We start from the raw sequence: 20,339 nt of genomic DNA, 5'->3' as shown, positions 1-20,339 counted from the left end.
AAAAACCACCGATCTACAAGCTCATTGCGCCTCGCGACAGCGATGCGTAATGAGCTTGTAGGTCGGCGATTCTCGCTGGCACGCAACTAACCACAGGCTTCAGGTGGATATGGATATATCCTCCTCCTCGGCTCCTCCTTTGCTAGCCCAGCTGCTGCTGCTGGAGAGAGAGAGAGCAAACGTTGCTCAGTCAGTATACAAATGTATATGTTACGGTGGTGGTTCGTTATGTTAACGTAACGGCCGGCCGCGAGTCGCGTTGGTAACGCCAATAAACACCTGGACGTGAAAAGTGAGAAGTGAGTGTTGTTCAGCCAGCTACACAACTGTTAGCTAACTGTGCTAATCGTTAGCCACGATTTTTTGAGTCAAATTAATTGTCTTGTTCGGTTTTGGTGACCTGAGTGAGAGTGTTCATGCTAAAGTGAAGACAGTCGAGTCAGTCATGGGAATGTCAAGGTTATATGTTTTCATAAGAGCCCGTATGTACAGTATGTAATCGTAATGTTACTTGTATGTCTGTCTCTTGACTCCAACCACTAATATTACATTAATGCGTGGGCTTCAAGCCATCAGGCGTTACAGTTTTCTGAGAACTGAGTGGGATTAGCTCTAGTTAATCTGCTTGTATACTGTGTCAGTGTCAGTCTAATTATATATTAGCTCGTGAACGTAAATGCCCAAATGATACCAAATTAAATCGTCATTGCTATCCGTTTCTACTTTAACTTCGTCTTCGTGGTATAATATGTATGGTTTTCTTCGTGTCTTGTACATTGTGTTGTTGTTGTTGTTGCCTCTTCACTAACAGCTTTGAGTGGGACCCTTCAAGCCTGTGAGGGTTGTGGTTAGGGTGATGTCACAGAACCCTGGGGAAGAGGGGGGTCGCTCTCAGGCTGCCCCTACCATCAACGTCCAGGACCTGTCTGACAGCCCCACAAAGAAACCTATTGGAGGAAGTACAAATGGGGAAAAGGTGATTTGTTTGTGTCCATTACAGTGTGTTTGTTGTCATCTGTGTATGCTTATACTGTATATGCACATGCAAACATAGATAGAGCTTGTACTGTATTTACATTGTCCTGGTGGTATTCCATGTGTGGCACAAGAACTAGGTCAGAGGACACAAGGAAGGACAATAAACATGTTAGGTCTGAGCTATAGTTGGCACGTACACACGTATGGCTTTCACAACGCTTTAGTGCAGACGCCATGTAAACTGAGTTTGGGTGGAAGGGGTGACACGTTGGAAACGTTATCATGCAGGTAAAGTCCACTGCCATCGTGCTGTACAGGATAGGGTATTGCTACTTTTACAATTTACAATTTAGGCATTTAGCAGACACTCTTAATCCAGAGCGATTTACAGTAAGCATAATAGCTTTACTAGCATTACATATCTGATGTAGTTATCAGAAAAGGTATTCCATTCCAGATTATGACCTTTTCTGATGAAAAATAGGTGTATCTAAGAATACCACTTTTCCGATGCAATATTCAATTCTATTATATTTTAAGCTGTGCTTCCTTAAATCTCATTAATTGTTGATTAAACTGAGATGTACGCACAAATGTCCTTTATTGATCCCTAGATACAATTAAGAATATAATGTAACGTCCAAAATGTAATAAAGGTACACAATCAAAATTAAAGTCTGAGCTAGCCATCTACACTTAAAAAAAAATATATATATATATATTGTGGAAAAGTTCATTTTATTCCGTAATATACAGGTAATTAAAAAGTTTCAGATATTCTGATTAATTGCGCATAAAGTAAATATTTTAATAATAATTAATTATTAATAATATTAAATAATAATAAAAATATATAATACAGAAATGTCAACCATGTATGTTAATTTATGCACTCAATACTTGGTCTGGGCTACTTTTGAACAAATTACGTCATCAATGTGGCATGGCATGGAGGTGATTAGCCTGTGTTATGGAAGACCAGGTTTGCTTTGATAGCAGCCTTTATCTGTATTGTTTGGTCTGGTGTCTCCCATCTTCCTCTTGACAGTATCAAATACTGAGTTGCATAAATTAACATACTTTTCAGATGGTCGACATTTCTGTATGCTGTATTCATCATCAGGATAAATAAAGGAAAGAAGTTTGAAATATTTCACTTTATGGACAATGTGGAATATGGAATGTATAATATAATAAGAAACGGCAGGGACTGTGTTTTACTGTGGCAGTCAGTGGCAGCTTCTCACTTTTTGAAACCAACGTACAAGGCCAAGTACAGTAGAACAGCAAAAGAAGACAGTAGGCTATTTATTAATTAGAGACACATGCTAATGTAGCCTGGTTTCTATTGGCCATATGATACAGCGAATGATAGCGTTGTGTTTGAATGTGTGATATCCTGTGTCTGTCAATTGGTTTGTTTACGAGCTGCAGCTGAGTCAGGTGTGGAAAGAGGAGAGGACATGGCTCTATGAGGAGGACAAAGCGGGTCTTTATGCGTCGGACCAAGGGAAGGTCTGACGCCTGCCCCATAGCTGCTGCTCATTGCTTCTGTCCAGTGGTTTCAGGTTTTGTGATAGAAGCAGCTGACTAGAAGGAAAGTAGAAAACCCTGCTCAGTCAGATGCAATTCCTTATTCCTGAACGCTGCAATGAAGAAGTAACAGTGAGAGCCTTGAGGATGCAGGTGTTCATATAGATTTTGACTGAGATCAAATTTCCTCAGGTGTCACTGTCACCAGTACTGGATGAGGCCACCCCTTCATCCACTTCCTCCTTCGAGATGCTGGACATGGAGTCGGTCCCACCCCCTTATCAAGAAGTACACCCTCATTGGTTTTACTGTCGACTGACTGACAACAGCACACTCTGGCATCCGTTCAGTAGAGAGGATTCTGAGAAACTAGAGAATGCTTACACCACGGGTAAGTGTCTTTCATATATATGTGTGTGTGTGTGTGTGTGTCTAACTAAGAACAGGAAATTGATGCGAGAAAAAAATAGAACATTTTAAAGATTCAGATTCAAATTTCACTGAATTCACTGGATAGAACAATGGTAAGTTTGGCTAATAATTCTTCATGTTGCTTTCTGGGCTGGTTCTCCCAAAGGAGCACAAGGCTCTAAACTGGCTCAGATTATCTCGGAGCAGACTTTCACAATACCATTTAGGCTATTCTTGTCCTTCATAGACACCCCATTGAACCAGAAAATAAGTGAGGCATTTTGAAATTTGTAAATAAATATATCTAAAATAGTATCACAAACTATTTAGAGAGAGAGAGAGAGCTATAAACAGAAGCCGGAAGGTGAGATATCACAACTGCCCGGCCTGTTGCCAACACTGGCCCCCTGCCCAATGGGGCACTTGGCTGTGTCCTACGATCAATGCTAGACCAGATAAGCTAGACCAGATCCAGATGCTAATATAACCTTTCAAGTACAAGAGTCTCAAATGTAGGTTTCATCAATATCAGTTTCCTGCGTAAATAATACCAGCATCGTTGATGCCCCATATTATCCATTTGTATGCCTAATTGCTAATTTATTCACTTTTTTACTGTGTAGTAGGAGAGAAAGAGGATGTGGTAGTTGCTGTGGAGGGAGAGCGATATGATGTGCATGTCAAGGAGAGGACATGCCACGCAGTGTACTGGGAGCAAGCTCCCACTGAGGTACGTCGCTGCACCTGGTTCTACAAAGGAGACAAGGACACCAGGTTTATACCCTACACGGAAGACTTCAGTACCAGTCTGGAGGTACCTCAATCTGACACCATACTGTAGCATAACCTGCATCTTCCCACTGTCCCATTTCTTCCCACTTCACCAGCAATGCTGTCCTCTCTCTCTTCTCTGTTGACCCCCAATCATACAATCTCTATTCCACACCACACCGTGGTCCCTCTTCTCATCTTCATTTACTCCTGTATCCAGTAGCATTTTGAGCAAGTGTAAAAGGTGGTTGACAAGTAAACCTATTGGTATTCTGGTCTTTCAGGATGCCTATATGATAGCTGTGACTCTGGATGAGTGGAAGAGGAAGCTGGACTTCCCCACAGGAGAGACGGTCATCCTGCACAATCCCAAGGTTAGAGCTGTTCACAAATTAGCGCAATAACCTGTATTCAGTTTGAGATGGAACTAAAACCACAGGACATTGCTTTTGTTACAGATGCTACAAATAAGAATTACAATTCATAATGGCGGGGGAAAAGAAAATAGCCCCCACAAAACCACTAACAATAGGAGTGCATGTCCTATGCATAAAGATAGGTTGAGATGAATATGAAATAGAAAAAGCAAGTTAATAAGAACATTTTAAACAAGTGAAATGCATTACCGGTTTAATTGTCAGAATTGTAATATGCTGTAATATGCATGTTGTGAACATTTTATTCCAGCTAGAAGGGATCTGGGATTTAAATTATGGTTCAATAAAGGCTTAAAGAAAGTGGTGGATCTATACGAGAATGGCAATCTAATGTCTTTTGAGGGGCTGAGGAGGAGATATGAGGTACCGCAAAACCACTTCTTTAAATACTTGCAAATCAGAAACTTTATTATTACATGTGTCAAAAATACAAAACAACCTCCTTTATCCGTGCTTGAGAGGTTTTCCAAACAGGATTGTTTAGGAAAGGGGTTGGTCTCACAAATGTATGGTATACTAGAAGGGTTTCATAAAGATGACTCGGAGAAGATAAGACAAAAATGGACACAGGATCTTCAAGTGGAAATCTCAGAAATTGATTGGGGTTTGATATGTTCCAAGGCACAAACGCAAACTATCAATACTAGATTAAGACTAATTCAGTATAATTGGATAATGAGAACTTACATAACCCCGGAGAAAGTAAATAAATTTGATCCAAACATTCCTGATTTATGTTATAAATGTGGGGAACATAAAGGTACACTGTTCCACTGCTTATGGGAATGTGAGGAGATTAAAACATTTTGGAGGTCCGTGGTCCATTATGTCTCTCAGATTACGTCAGGTCCAGTTCCTCTGTGTCCTAAATTATGTATACTCAGTATTTATCCATTAAATTGTACACTAAATAGTAATGAAAAAAGAATGACCGACCTCTGCCTGTTACAGGCCAGACGCTCAATTGCGCTATGTTGGAAGAATGTCAATGCCCCTACGATCGGCTTTTGGCTGAGGAATTTAACAACCAGTTTGGCACATGAAAAACTAACTTATGCAATTAGGAAGAAACCTGAGGTATTCTATAAGATATGGGAGAATTTCTTGAACTTCATTAGGCGAGGTGATATTGTAGAGGCTTTGGATGTATAGTGGTTATCTGAGTAGTCAGCTGGGGGGTGGGGGTAGGGAACTGTGATGGACATTGTGAATCTGTTTAACTGTATGTAATGTGTTTTATTTTCGTTTTATTTTTTGTTTTGTCATTATTTATTTATTTTTGTTTTGTATTTATTATTGTCAATTCATTTCGTTTTAAGATTTTGTTTGTATTTGTGCTGCCAGAGGGATGTGGGGGGGAAAAATATATGTCAATTGTTGAAAATATTTCTGTAATATAAAGAAAATGAATAAACATATGTTTAAAAAAAAAAATATGCATGTTGTGCTCGTACAAGCACATATAATACAGGTGTCTGTGTGTGCGTGCTATACATGCACATGCATAGTTGATGCAATGTCCGTGTGCCTGTCTGTCTCTCTGAGGAATTGTAACACAATGATGTACAGTGCTAGATGGATGGACAGCTTGCACCGATTGGCTAGTTCCACTCCATAGCCTCACAGACACTTATCCCATAGCTTGGAGGGTTGGTGGATGTTTATGCATGCAGAAGAATTGCATATTTGTTGATGGATTGGTGCTGCTGATCTGTATAGTAGTTAGTGAGAATAGTCAAGGAATCACTGACACATACTCATACAAAAACATACTCTCCACCTGGCAGAGATAATTTTAACAATTTTCAAGATATATAACTAGACATACCTGTACATAATGTATCACACTATTTATTAATTTGTTTTCTATATTTTCTCCATAATGTCAGCTGATAATGCAGTATCAACCACTGGGGTTACAGGATGAGTGGGTCCACTCCCCCTCTGAGCAGACACGCCCTCGAACTGTCAAGAGGGGAGTGGACAACATCTCCGTGGAAATACCAGAAGGTGTGTGTGTGTAATATTTTTAGTTTGGTGGACAAATACAAATTGTAATGTACATTGACAACGTTGAATACCCAACCATCATGTTGTCACTCACTGATGTGTTGTACTTGTACAATTCTTATGTGAGAGCTAAATGGCCGCCATTGAATTATGGTCAACATTTGACTGTTCTTCATCATACACCAGATCAGCCAGAGGCTAAACTCCCACTCTCCTTTTCTTAAGGTGAGCCAGACCAGATAGACCATCTTGTCTTCATGGTCCATGGAATCGGTCCTGCATGTGACCTTCGGTTCAGATCCATCATACAGTGTGGTAAGTGAGTGTTTGTTTGTGCACATGATGGGGAGTCGGGACATGTAGGTGGGACTGTGTGTGTTTTAGTTTAGTTTGTGCACATGATGGGGACATGTAGGTGGGACTGTGTGTGTTTTAGTTTAGTTTGTGCACATGATGGGGACATGTAGGTGGGACTGTGTGTTTACTTTAGGAAAACTGTTCTCTGTTTCCCCCTCTTTTCCAGTGAATGACTTCAGGAGTGCATCTCTGTCTCTACTGGCCTCTCATTACAAGCGTGGCCAGCTGGAGGGCAAGGTGGGCAGAGTGGAGTTTCTACCGGTCAACTGGCACAGTGCTCTGCATGGAGATGCCACTGGTGTGGACGAGTAAGGATACACTAACTTACGTACTGAAGAGAACTGTAAAGTTCAGTGCTTTATTGTAGCTTGTGTTCATTCAGTGCCAGCAGATCCTGAAAAGAGTCTTACGATGTTTTAAATTGTGTTTTCTAATCTAATATCTGGGACTGAAAAGTCTTAAATGCAGTTGGTTTTAGTGCTTAAGTCTTAATGGAGTCTTTGAGTTTAATCAAAATACTCTTCTCGATACACTGAATCCCTAGTTTGAAATCCACCTTGTAATAAACTTGTTGTTGTTGTATTGTCTCTCATTTTCAACTAACTTTTCTATTTCATTCTTTATTAAAATGTCTCAAAAATGAACTTACTGAAACATGCACTCCCCCTGTTGCTGTATCTATAATTCTCAAACTCTTTTCCTCTCCTTAACATAGGGACATCCAGAGAATCACTCTGCCCAGCATCAGCAGACTGAGGCATTTCACCAACGATACTCTACTAGACCTGTTCTTCTACAACAGCCCCACCTACTGTCAGACCATAGTGGACACAGTGGCCTCGGAGGTCAACAAGCTGCACACACTCTTCAGACAGAGACACCCCAAGTTCACGGGGGAGGTTTCTGTAGTCGGCCATAGCCTGGGTATGCAGCATACTCACACACACACACACACACACACACACACACACACACACACACACACACACACACACACACACACACACACCAATGAAAGATTATCAATTTAACCAAGAGAAACCTAGGAAAAATAAAGAGGATAGAGCACGGAGGTGTGGCCAGGGCTCCTGCGGGAGTTTTGCACATGTGCAGTGTAAACAGGAACTGCGATGATGAGTGTTCCAGCAGAGGTGCTAGAGGTGCATGAGAGTTGCTGACCCTGAACTGAAATAATAAAAAGGATATCAAAAAAAGAGAATAGTACAAAGTTGATTTAGTTTTTATTTAAAAAAGTATATCAATTTCATAACTGGAAAAAATGTTGTGTACATAAGTACATTTACTAAATGTTAATGTTTTTGTATATTTCCTTTTGTGGATTTTCCATGTTCTTTAGTACCTGTGTCAAACTATTATTTTTGCGAAATGACAAAGGAACATGGATACTGTTCATTCAAGTGCTGTGGATGATATAAAACATTTGAAAAGGGAAGGGTGACTGCTGTTTAATTCTCAACTGTTCTGGATCTCATTATTTACATCACAAGTTATGAGCTTTCTATCTAGCACCTCTGCTGGAACACTCCATCATCGCAGTTCCTGTTTACACTGAGCATGTGCAAACCTCCCGCAGGAGACCGCGCCGCACCTCCGTGCTCTATCCTCTTTATTTGTCCTAGAGAGAAACCTTTGAATGATGAGCTTCAACCTTTCCTCCGTTGTCATCAGGTTCACTGATCCTGTTTGACCTGCTCACCAATCAGAGAACTACATCAGGCGAGACGGTCAGGGAGGAGGTAGTGGAGTATTCATAATGGCAGATTAAGGTTCCGATTGAATAATGGAGTTCTAATGATTGAGGAAGTCTGTGCAGTTGGTTATCTGTCATGCTCTGTTTTTCAGAAAGCAGCTGATGAGCCCTGCCCTTTGGCCTGTGATGCCATGGAGCAGGCTATGCTCAGACTGGGCTTACAGGAGCACCTGGTTACACTGCAAAGAGAGAATCTAGATATGGAATCACTGGTAACACACACACACACACACACATGCGCACGCATGCATGCACGCACACACGTATGTGTATGTATGTATGTATTTGGTTAAAATGGGTGGGGTTTAAAAAAAGGCAAAGGCTTGCTCTGGTGCACTGGCCTAAAAGTGGGTCCTTAAAAACTGCTAAAACGTCTGAAATGTATGTATGTAGGTGGGTATGTATGCATGTGTGTAGTATTTTAAAAGGGGGGGCTTTTTAGTAAAAAGCCCAGCCCATAAAACCTTCCTATATTTAAAACAAATCCAAAATAAGGTTACCAGTGAAGGGCAAAATGCCTATTCACTGGGGACTATGCAAGGCAGAGGCGTCCACCCCCCTGAGTCCAAGTTAAGCTAGACCGCATACCTAAACCAATGTCCGAAATGTCTTCTAAAACCCAAGGGTAAAATGGATATAAAAATAGACAGTAATAAAACCACCTAAAACCATAAAGGAGTAAAAGTTCACAGCAAGGCCTGGAAACCATTTATTGATGGGACAGATAAAAGAACAGAAAGAGATAAAAATCAACTTCTTTCATTAAGACCAGTGGGTGTTACAGTTAGTAATTTTTTAATCCATCTGTGCTCCATGAGTTTCCGCTGTCCACTGGTCCATCGGACTCCACATTCCAGACCTGAAATGATGAGGTTAGCGATAGAATGGGATTGAAAGTGTGTGTATAGGGTTGTGTTTATGTCTGCTCGTTTGATGTGATATAAGTGTTGTTTGAGTCGTGTTTCTAGTGTGTGTCCGGTTTCTCCTATGTAGTGTTTATGACATTGTGTGCAGGTGATGATGTAGACTATGTTGGGTGTGGTCAGAGACAGAGGGTCCGTAATGGGGGAGGAAGTGTGACTATGGGGGTTGTTGATGAATTTGCGGGGTTTGAAATGGAGTGTATGTGGCTGTGGGGGCTTGGGAGGTAAAGTGGAAAATTTGGAATGCACAAGGAGGTCTCCCAGGTTCTTGTTCCTTCTAAGTGCTGAAATGACTTGATGTGCTTGTAATGGGGGGTAGGATTGTTGTGTAGTGGTGAAATTTTGTTTAAATTTGTGGTGAAGTGGTTGGAGTGTATGTGAAAATGTGGTTATGAATGGGAGTAATGTTTTAATTGTAGAGGAGCCGATGGCCTGGATGGTGAGAGAAGAAGAGTTGGAGGAGGGAAGACATAGAGGAGAGGGTAATGTGTGGGCCCCGTACAGGTCCGTCCCTGTCCCTGCGCTAGAGAGGGGCCTCTGATCCGGGTGCATGCTCTGAGGTGGCTGGGGAAGAAAGCTGGGATTGAGGTTAGGGTTAGAATTGGGGATGAGAGGGTTAGGGGTAGGAGGCAGAGTGTTGGTGGAGAGTGACTGGGTGGGGGAGAGAGAGGCCAGGGCATTGTTCCTGATGGTACGTAAAAGTCTTTTACTATAACCTCTCCTTCGGAGGACTGTAAAGAGTGTGTGTGTGGCCTGATTGAAGTGTTCCCTATTGGATGAAATCCTGAAAAACCGAATGATTTGTGATTTGATGATGCCTGCAAAAGTGTGTATGTATGTATGTATGTATGTATGTACATACATACATAACAAAGACATACATTATACATACATATTACATACATACAGTACACACACAAAACAGTACAAGATAAATTGACATACAGAGTTGCATATCTATTTCTTTGTTCTTTTAAAGGTTCTATGTCAGGAGAGTGACCTTAAAGATATAGGAATTCCTCTCGGACCACGCAAGAAGATCCTGAACTATGTCAGGAGGAAACGTGCTCAAGAGGTCAGACACACTCTGAAACTCAGAAAAAGCGTTATGATGTTTTACAGGGTCGAGAGACCCTAAATCTGTCCATCTTTATTATTTCCAAGTAGGATTGTAAGCCAGCAACCGTGCTTCTGGCTCCAGGGCTGCAAGCACAACCTCAGGATTCCTCACCAGTTGATCACCACGATAACCAGTCCTTTGGAGAGACGGGGCGGGAGTCATACTTCCACAGGGCCCAGTCCATCACCAGCGCTGTGGACTACGAATATTTTAACGTGGGAATTGGACAGGTACTGTAGCATGCGCACGCTGCAACACACTTGTTTATGCCTGGTAGTAAAAGTATATGAAGGCTGTGATGTCACCTTCCTGATTCTCTCCCCCCTCTTTGCTTGCCTGGACAGACCAATGGAGACATAGCCAAGGGACAGGTTTGTCTCACACTGTGTCCCCATGATCTTGAAATGGGTCCCTGCTGTAGTTATAGCTCTCTTATTTTCCCATATATAAATTTTACATTACACACAGTCAGTTCAGAGAAGACTGGCTTCTAGAATTATATTTTGTAATTTGAGCCAAATGCTTATAGTGGCTACATCACACTGTAAGGAGAGAAAAAAAGCAATATTGGCATTGTGGCTATTATCCATTGTGCTGTGGAGGCCTACAAACCCAGTGCCAAAATCAGTGTCTGTGTGCATCCTGTCCCATACGTATAGTTGTTCCCTGCTCTCCCCTCCCTTGTCTGTTGATGTTGAGAGTGATATCGTTCATGGTCCTGAACCATCATTATGTATTTAACATTTTTCCATACTGTCAATAACTTCTAATACATTTAGTTTTGTAGATTTATATGTGCTCTACGTTTAGAAATCAGATCAATATTTTATGAAATTTATGAGAGCACATTCATTTCCCCAGGTGTCCATTAACTACCCACAGCTGGCGTTCCATCCTCAGAGCTTTTTCGCATTTGGCTCTCCCATCGGAATGTTCCTGACCGTCCGTGGACTTAAACGCATCGATCCCAATTACACCTTCCCCACGTGCAAGAGCTTCTATAACATCTACCACCCTGTGAGTAGATACAGTCTCCCTTTCTAATGCTCACATTAGTACGTTTTTGGCAACATTGGCAATTAGTGCAAGTCTGAACAAGCTTCACCTTGCTATATTGGTAGGTAACCAATCATCTGAAGTGGGAGTTCACACATATAACGTTCAGAATTAATCCCTGTGTTCATAGAGAAGGGGGCAAGAGAGCTTATTAAGAGCATGCAGGGAAAAGTCTCGTAAAGGACTACATCAGCTTTTTGCAGTGTTTACATGTGCAATTTACTACCATGAACTCAGTTTCACTGCCTTGCAGTTCTTTTGAGATCATACTACCTCCGATCCGATGGTAAATCCGATGGAGCATTAGTCCGACATGCAGGAACAACGGTCGAACATGCGCTGCTCCCGTGCTTGCGGTTATGGTTAGGTTAGGGTTTGACGTGGGTCTAATGACTCTCGGACCAATAATAGTGTCAGAACTAAAGCCTGTACCCCTGTAGTAACAGTAAAAGTTCAGTGTGTTCAGAGTGTTTAGCATGCACCACAAGAAACAAACATATCATCAGCAGCTGTAGCAGCAGCAACAGAAAGTTTATGAAAGTGTTCTTTTAATACTTAATTGTTTTGCTTTATCTCCCTACCCTCTAGTATGACCCAGTAGCATACCGCTTAGAACCCATGATGGTTTCAGAGGGCGACCTTGAGCCCATGCTCATTCCTCACCACAAGGGGCGCAAGAGGATGCACCTGGGTATGTCTCCCTGTTTCTGTTGGCTTCTCTTGGCAAGTTGACATCAGGGCCCTATTTTGCGTGTCTTAAGTACCCAGGTCATATGACTTAACGTAAGACCTGGAGGCATGGCCAATGCTGTTTTGCTATTTTGAGTGGCCAAACAGCATTGGCCACACCTTAAGTCATAATACCTGGTACTTAAGACACGCAAAATATGGCCCCAAGTCAAATTCAACAATGTAGAGAATGATAGCCAGCTCTCACATTCTGTCCATTCAAGCACTTCTTATTTTGTTTTAACAGACAGGCAACATGGCAAAGAAACAGTCTGAGCACGTATAGTTAATGAGTGACTGAAGTTGTGCTCATATTCCTTCTAGTCAAATTCAACAATAACATCTCTATCTCCGTCCCGTAGAACTGAAGGACAGTTTGACTCGTATGGGTATGGACCTGAAGAACAATGTTTGGGGATCGTTAAGGACTGCGTGGCAATCTTTTTCCAGACTACCCGTGGCTGCACTGCCCCCAGTAGAGGAGGGAGAAACCACAACAGAAGAAAACCTACAAGGGACACCTGGTATAAAGCTAGCATCCCTAACTGTACTTGTGTGTGTGTGTGTGTGTGTGTGTGTGTGTGTGTGTGTGTGTGTGTGTGTGTGTGTGTGTGAGATGGTAGGGGTGTTTGGATGTATGTTGTGCCTGTGTCTTGCCAATGAACATCTAATCTTGTCTCTTCCTAAACTCTTCCCTCCCTGCATGTTGCCCATTCCCTCTCCGCTTTAACCTCACCCTCAGTGGTAGGCGCTGCTTCTGCTAACAGGGACGAGAAAAGGGATGATTTTTGGACTCAAATGCTGGAGTGGCCCAAGGCCCTTCATATGCATTACTTCCAAGGTAAGCCAGTGGAAGTACATGGCTACAATGACTTGAGTGTATGAACACTTTGTAGCCCATTGTTGGTTAGTGTTGTTATCAACTACTTGAGTCCATTCTTCTGTATGCAGAGAACTCTCTTCTGAGCTTACTGGAGGTTTTGTATATACTTCTTGGCATATAGTAGGTGTACTGTTCACAATAAGCTAATACAGTAACAACCAAAACTGCACGGCACAACAACAAGCCCATGTTAGCCATAGACATTAACTGCACAGCGGCAGTTTTAAATAAAGCTGTCTTGCCTGAAATTATAATGCAACAAATGTAGCCATGTGTGTTGCTAATGAAAGGTACATGGTAGGCTACCCAATCTATCCAGGATGTTACTTTACACATGCATTACAGCAAGATGTGTGTCAGCCTCTGACTCATAGTGCTTTGCAGCAAGGGGTTAAAATGTAAGCTGTAGAATGATCTTCTTTCTGGACAAGGCAGCCAGGCACAAGATAAACAAACCTCTTTGTGCATGCAATGTTGTCAGAAATCTGGGCAACCTCCTGGGTGGAGGCTGCTGAATGTTGTGTACCTGACCAAGTCGCCAACTAAAGTCAGTTGCAATGTAGGCAACAGCTAGACTGGCATCAGTTCACTTTGCAGTTTGCTTATCCGGCGGTCTATAGCGGAGAAGGAAATAGTCTGTGTATGCATGAATGTGTTGCTGTTATTACATTATTGGATACATTAGGTGGGCTCTACACCGGATCAGATGATTTAAACCATAATAGAAACCAGGATTTGTGCAGGCACTGGAAAACCTGCTGATGCAACATCATGACCTGGACCTTTATTAGCAACAACAATGAGTGTGGCTTCTCTCTGACATCTACTCTCATCCCCTCTTGGTCAAATCTTTGTCCTTGTAAAGTTTACTGATGTTACTGTGCGTCTCCTGAGTACATTTACGTTAAAAAAAAAACTTTGACCTACTATTGCACCCCCCACTTCCGGTGCTTATGGTTCAAGGGGTTTATTGTCACATACAGACTCAATACAGTAAAGGTAGCAGGGTTATAGACTATACAATTGTACTGCAAGCTTCCGATATGAATACGAATAAAATAAGATGGTAGTAATACACATCAAGCTATTTCAAGAATCCTGTACAGCAGACTTATTCAGTTGGTAGCATGTGGGCCACATCTTTCTGTATACTGTAACAATTTGAAGAGGGCATCTGATCTATTCTAATAATTAATAATAATCTCTCAGATTTATATAGCATTTTTCTATATGACCATTAATTACATAATAATAATTACATTATAATTAAATAGTAATGTGCAAAAGTAATCTGGCATTATGTGTCCATCCCATGTTCATTATGTTCACCTGTTTCTTGTAAAGCCGCCTATTACTGTAAAAAATGATACCGCCATATAACTTTACCTAATCAAGATGCTATAATTTGGCACCACAAAACTAGCCTCATTTACTAGCTATCTTAAATAAATGTAATGTTTAAGTAATTTGTGCATTTCTATGTATTGGTGCGTTTACTGTGTCAACTAAAATAAATGAAAGCTGTCAATTTTAAATAGAGAGAAAGCACTTAAGTGGATTTATTTGGAACTAAAGAAATTATAAAACTGCTATAGACATAATGGAAACACAATTAATTGTGTATCTTTACCACTGATTCGAGTCCAAACTAAATTATCAATATCTAAACACTGTCCAACTGTATTCATAATCAATCACAGACGTGATTCAGTTTGTTAGGGACCTGTTCTCTACTAATGCAAGGGCAGACTTGTCTGCTAAATGTAAACGGGGGCTGAGGATAGTTGACTTGGATCCCCTCCAGTTAACTGTTAAATATTTATACTGATGCTTGCATAACTCGTTGACATGCAAGCATCAGTTGATCTTAGAGGAACAAGTCTGCGGTCTAGTAACATTCTGAACATTAGGAGGTGTATACATGTGCTGCAGATAAACTGCATTATAGACATAAAAATGTGTTCCAATATTTACAAAAGTTGATGCACACAGAAAACAGTCATGTTTTGGCTGCAGTCATGGCATTAAAGTGAATTGGTGGCAGAACATTCTAATATTCTAGTGCCCTGCACTACTGAAAATGTGCAATAAATATTAGAAATGGCAATACAAAATGTGAATGTAATCTGCACAACCTATGTAAACTGTAGTCCTGTTACAGTTTATCTAACATTTGTTTTTGTGTCAGACATTTTATGGGCTGAGGATAGAAACTGCTGGATCATAACACGATGCTCCAGTACGTTTGTTAGACGGTAGTAAAGTGAATCGTCCATTGCTGGGGTGACTAGGATCTTTGATCCTCAGGGCCTTCACCCTGCTCCTCTGGGTGTCCCAGCTCAGTGCTGGTGATGCACTCTTTTGCTCTCTCTGTAGAACCTTGTGGTCATATTTTGAGCATCCTCTGTAGCAGGCAATGATGCAGCCAGTCAGGGAATCCTCTATGGCTTACCTGTAGAGGTTGCACATCATCTTGGAGTCCAGACTGAACCTCTTCAGACTGCGAAGGAAGAAGAGTTGTGTTCGAGCTTTAAGGATGGTGCCCATGTGATGTGACCAACCCAGGTCAAGTCATGTATCCTATCCTATCCGAAGCCCGCAATTCTGACGAATCACAATTCCGATTCGCCGCAATACTAACCCTGTACCGGCTAAACCTAACGAATGGTGGTGAATTGGAATGCCACTCTGTCCCCCAGTCTCAGTTCCCCATGCATTCATTCAGAGTTCCTGCAGCTAATTGATTGACTGGTTTCCTCTGGCTTTGATTTGTATAATACATTGTAATACATTTGTCATCATTGACTGGGAAACAGAAGACAAATGGCCACTGACTGTCCAATGTAGTTTATTGCAAACAAGAAGATCTAGGTTATTGTCGATTAAGAATATTTTGTCTCGGGTAGTGTGACTGATTTAAGCTAAATGATATAAGGTACAGTATAGATACTGTATATAACTACACTATGCTAATCTTACTCTATGCTCATTCCCTACCCCTTTACACTACTAGACCTTTTCCTGGTTCTCCCTTCCCTCTGCTGTTGATGCTTCAAATTATTCATACTTTGTTGTTCTTCAATTCAATTACATTGCTCATTGTCTTTGTCTGTTTGTGGTTTCCATTCTTCTTTCTTCATCTGTTTACCATCCACATTGCGGCTGTGGGATCCAACTAACAACAAAACATGTTTTCTTCCCATACCTAGGCTTGCATGTCTCCTAAGGCAGTGGTTCTCAACCTTTTTACACCAAGTATCACCTCAAATGATCTGGCTCACCAAGTACCACATATTTCATGGCGATCTCCATCTATTCCTTAGGACCTAAGGAATAGATGGGGATGGTCATGAAATATGTAGTGTTGAAGTACCTAGTCAGACTTACCTCCAGCAAAGTTACATTAAGTTGTCTCAGTCCCTCTCAGTATGGTGTAAATGACACAATACTGTGTAAGTGGAATAAGACACTGCAGTGCTGAGTGAAATGGTAATACTGTCTGGAAATACAAGCCTGTAGCATCAGTGTAAGAGATACAGGTTATTTACAAGTAGCCATTCAAAGTTCTGAAGAAGATGACATTGCTTACTGATTTATGAACAAAACGGCAGTGCATGGCTGTATAAGCCACATCAATGCTCTCACTCTTCTAACACAAGTAAGACGTGCAAACGCGTGAAGCGAACGCAGCTTGTGTGTCTGTCTGTCTGTCTGTCTGTGTGTCTGTCCCGCTGTTACTGTATATGTGGACCTGGCCCCTTTTGTGCCCATATATGGAGCTGAGTGATTCACAAATCACTCAGCTCCATATATGGGTACAAAGGGGGACACACACAGACACACAGACATGATCTGCTAGGTCTCATAGTAAGTGCTCACTGCGTTCGCAAAAATACCTGTGCAAGTGATTGTATTTATTACCACATATTTATCAGTTGTTAAAGATGCTGTAAATGTTTTGTATTATTGTTATTATATTATTATTAAATATTTTGCTCTATATTCTGTAACATGGGTTTCCACATCTCTCCAGCTCTTTCATAAACAGAAAATACATTTTCAGGTGGGACACAAATTTGATCCAATCAGGAAAGAGAACTAATTTCTCACATTTTATAGCATCCCAGTTTCAATTATGTTGTCTGCTCCCCCCTCCCCACCCCCCACTTCAAATTGCACTTGTTTATCCTGTATCCTGTATTGCCTCCTCCTGATAGGATGAAACTGTATTATCTGTTTATCAAAGTGCTGGACAGATGGGAAGACCCATGTTACTGAACAAACACTAGATAGCAATGGTCACCAGGAGAATATAGAGCCATTTAACACTTGTTATAACAAAATACGGTACCCACTACCCATACAACATGGTCTGATCTACATCATTAAAAATAACTCCTATTTTATACCTGAAGGTTGAAAGAAATAGAGAATTGTATTCTATGCTGCAGCTAATAGTATGACGTGAAAAATAATATTAGGGAAATTAAAAATGGCTCACATTAAAAACCCAATGTCCCAGAACATGGATACATCCTGAACGCAGCCTAGTATAAATGTTACAGTACAAAGCAACAACTAAGAGAAAACCTATTAAGCATATCATAAGTATCTCAATCTAAAATGCAAGACAAAAACGGTAGCTCCAGTGTGTTAGTTCTCCCCTGTCCATTGGTTGAACTATATTCCCTCCTTTTCACAAAGCGATGTGGTTATTATTGTTCGTAATTTTTCCCCTGTTTTACCTCTGTCAATTCAGGCGTACATGAAGAGGCAGAATCTCCAATGTCTGCAGAGGAAACACAGGCGTGTGATATCAAAGTGGGGATGTTGAATGGAGGACGAAGGATTGACTACGTACTGCAAGAAAAGCCTATTGAAAGCTTCAATGAATACCTGTTTGCCATCCAGTCTCATCTTTGCTATTGGTGAGTCACGCATGATGAATATGAGGGTGGGGTCACTGGGGTAATAGTACTCTGTTGTGGACTACCTTTTACATTTTCAGATCTATTTTGCTGTTTAGTTTTATTTTAGTTAATTGTTTTTGAAAATGTCTTATCTTTGTCTGCCAGGGAATCTGAAGACACAGCGCTATTGCTGCTGAAGGAGATCTACGACAAGCTGGGCATTCCCTTTGAGCAGCCACAACAGTATTAACATTTCTATGAACGCAAACTTTGTTATTGACAAGTTGACGAGCTACAGTAGTTAATGAAAAAAGCAAAACAAATGAAGGAAGTTCGGCCATAGTTGATAGGCTGTAAAATCCTCTCCCAGACTATTTTGTCGTCCAATTGTCCTGGGGCTTTTGGAAGGTGATTTTGTTCTGAAATATCAACTCGCACGGCGAGTTGTTCACTTGAGTGCCTCTATTTGAGGTGCCGAAGGACCGTTCAGGTTCACAATGGAAGGTAACTTTTTCTTAAAGGCTCTGCTTACAGATGGCATTTTGTTTCTAATCAACCTAGTTGTCGTGGGCATGCCTCATAACAGCATTTTCATTTTGGGGTTTAGGCTTTTTTTTGTTGCGTTTTTTTTACTGTGCAATTTCACTTACAAATTATCACATACATACAGTTACAGTATATATACTACTGTATACTTACTCACTGGTTATCCAGAGCCATACCTACTGTTATGTTTGTGGGGAAAAGGGACAACTTTGTGGAAGATGTCATCTTTTAACTTGTAAGATGAAGGATCTCTTGACCAGAATTGATCTTCCTTTCAAGAGAAATTAGAAATTAGACCAGTCTCTCTACAGAAGGTCAAAGAGGGCTATTTTAGAGGGCTTGACCTTGCCTTATATCCCTTGTCCTAAACAGGTAGAGTTGTGCTTAGAGTTGCACACTGAAAATAGATCTACAAGCTCACAACATTACATGTCACACCACGACATGATGTGAGGATGTAAATTGGCTATTTTCAGTATGTGCCAAGTATAAATCAGGCTTTATTATTGTATTTTACTAAAATACATTTTGTTTCCCACAAGGATAATGCATATTTGCATCTTGTCCATTACACATCATTTTGATGTTTATACTGTATGCCAGTATATAGGCCACTTTACAGCTAAAGACGTGTCGCTGCTCATGGAATTCTTGTGCAATATTTAAATTGTCACTTGTCCTTTGATTTCCCAGTTCTAACCATTTTCTTAGTGACATGGAAAGTAAACTTAACCATGCCTTTGTTCTTATCGCATTTTAGTTGCTTGAAACGAAGGCTATGTATTCAAGCTTTTGTGACAGATGTTTATACTGGCTAGATGAAAGCAGTCTTTTGATTAAATCTGTTCCGAATTTAAGATGGTTGGGAAAATATGATGCTTGATGGAGAACTGCTTGGTGCGGTCCCGTAGGAGTGTGGGCAGTACATTTCTGCTGTACATGGTCAGTTACACCCCAAGGTGTGTGTGCCAAGCCTTCTCCTTTCTCTTCTCTCTGCTTGCCTGCTGCTAACCCCAACATTCAACCTCAGCAGTAATACATTCCCTATCCTGATGTAAGCTCATTTACTTGGCAGACTGATGTCCAATATGCACAATTTTAATTTTTGCACAATCCCAGGGCACAGACTTTACTATTTTGTCCTCACCTGTATTGTATGCATCTGTTTCTTCTTTCCCCACTTGAGTAAAGTATTTTTAAAGTTTCATAATGATATACTATACGTTGGCACTGCCCCACAACCTACAGTATACTCTGTAATATTTGTGAGTACTCACAATTAATTATTCTTTTCAGATGTGCAGATAAATGTCAGCACTTCTTTTCCTTGAAATTTGATCTATACTTAAATTTACTCTTACTACTCCAGTGTTCTCAGTTTACATTTAAAGTGTTTTCCTTGAAACTCCATGACTACTCACTGTCGCATACTAAATGGATCGGACAGATGGCCACAGCTGTAAGCCTAGCCTCTGTAATCATTGATGATGATTGAGCCCTGCTCAGTAACTGGCTCTCACCAGTCTGTTTTGCACTTCATACCACTATATTGGTCTAAAAACCAAAAAAGAATTCTTGTTTTTATTAAGAGAGACTATAAGTATGGTTACATGTTGTGTGTGCCATAATAAAATATTAATAGCATACTGTTTTTTGTGTTTTCTCCCCAATATATTGATACATACTGTAAATAAATCCCTGCTTGATTGTAACGGTGCGTAAGCAGGATGTGGCCTTGCAGGGCTCTTTTGGTCCTCACTAATGATGATGATAAAATAGCACAGTTGCAATGCAAATATGAAAGCCATCGTTCTCACAATAATACAAATCTAAATCTTTAAACAAATCTGCCTAACTATGATGTCACTGGTGGACGGGTTTCTGAACTGCCCACCTATGAGACA

General features: G+C 40.8%; 1 protein-coding gene across 4 annotated transcripts; it reads left to right on the top strand.

Annotated features, from left to right (window-relative positions):
* Positions 1–129: 129 nt before the first annotated feature.
* On the top strand, positions 130–20,339 carry ddhd2 (DDHD domain containing 2). 4 transcript variants are annotated; one of them, XM_080766947.1, is made up of 19 exons: positions 130–299; positions 812–976; positions 2,704–2,902; positions 3,549–3,736; positions 3,978–4,067; positions 6,020–6,140; positions 6,366–6,455; positions 6,664–6,805; positions 7,213–7,421; positions 8,187–8,254; positions 8,361–8,480; positions 10,171–10,266; positions 10,359–10,541; positions 11,173–11,328; positions 11,956–12,058; positions 12,459–12,620; positions 12,839–12,937; positions 17,739–17,907; positions 18,055–20,339. In XM_080766947.1, the coding sequence occupies exons 2-19, from the start codon at positions 857–859 to the stop codon at positions 18,137–18,139; spliced, it is 2,400 nt and encodes a 799-aa protein (XP_080623073.1). In that variant the 5' UTR covers positions 130–299; positions 812–856; the 3' UTR covers positions 18,140–20,339. The 4 variants fall into 4 exon arrangements, with proteins under 4 accessions (XP_080623073.1, XP_080623072.1, XP_080623075.1 ...); XM_080766946.1 differs by having other exon boundaries at positions 3,546–3,736; positions 18,055–20,338; XM_080766949.1 differs by lacking the exon at positions 12,839–12,937 and having other exon boundaries at positions 132–299; positions 18,055–20,337.

The sequence above is a fragment of the Protomyctophum bolini genome (assembly GCF_963924005.1).
Source record: "Protomyctophum bolini genome assembly, chromosome: 6".
Taxonomy (NCBI): Eukaryota; Metazoa; Chordata; class Actinopteri; order Myctophiformes; family Myctophidae; genus Protomyctophum; species Protomyctophum bolini.
The sequence above is the reverse complement of the archived record's forward strand: the minus strand, read 5'-3'. Positions and strand labels throughout refer to the sequence as shown.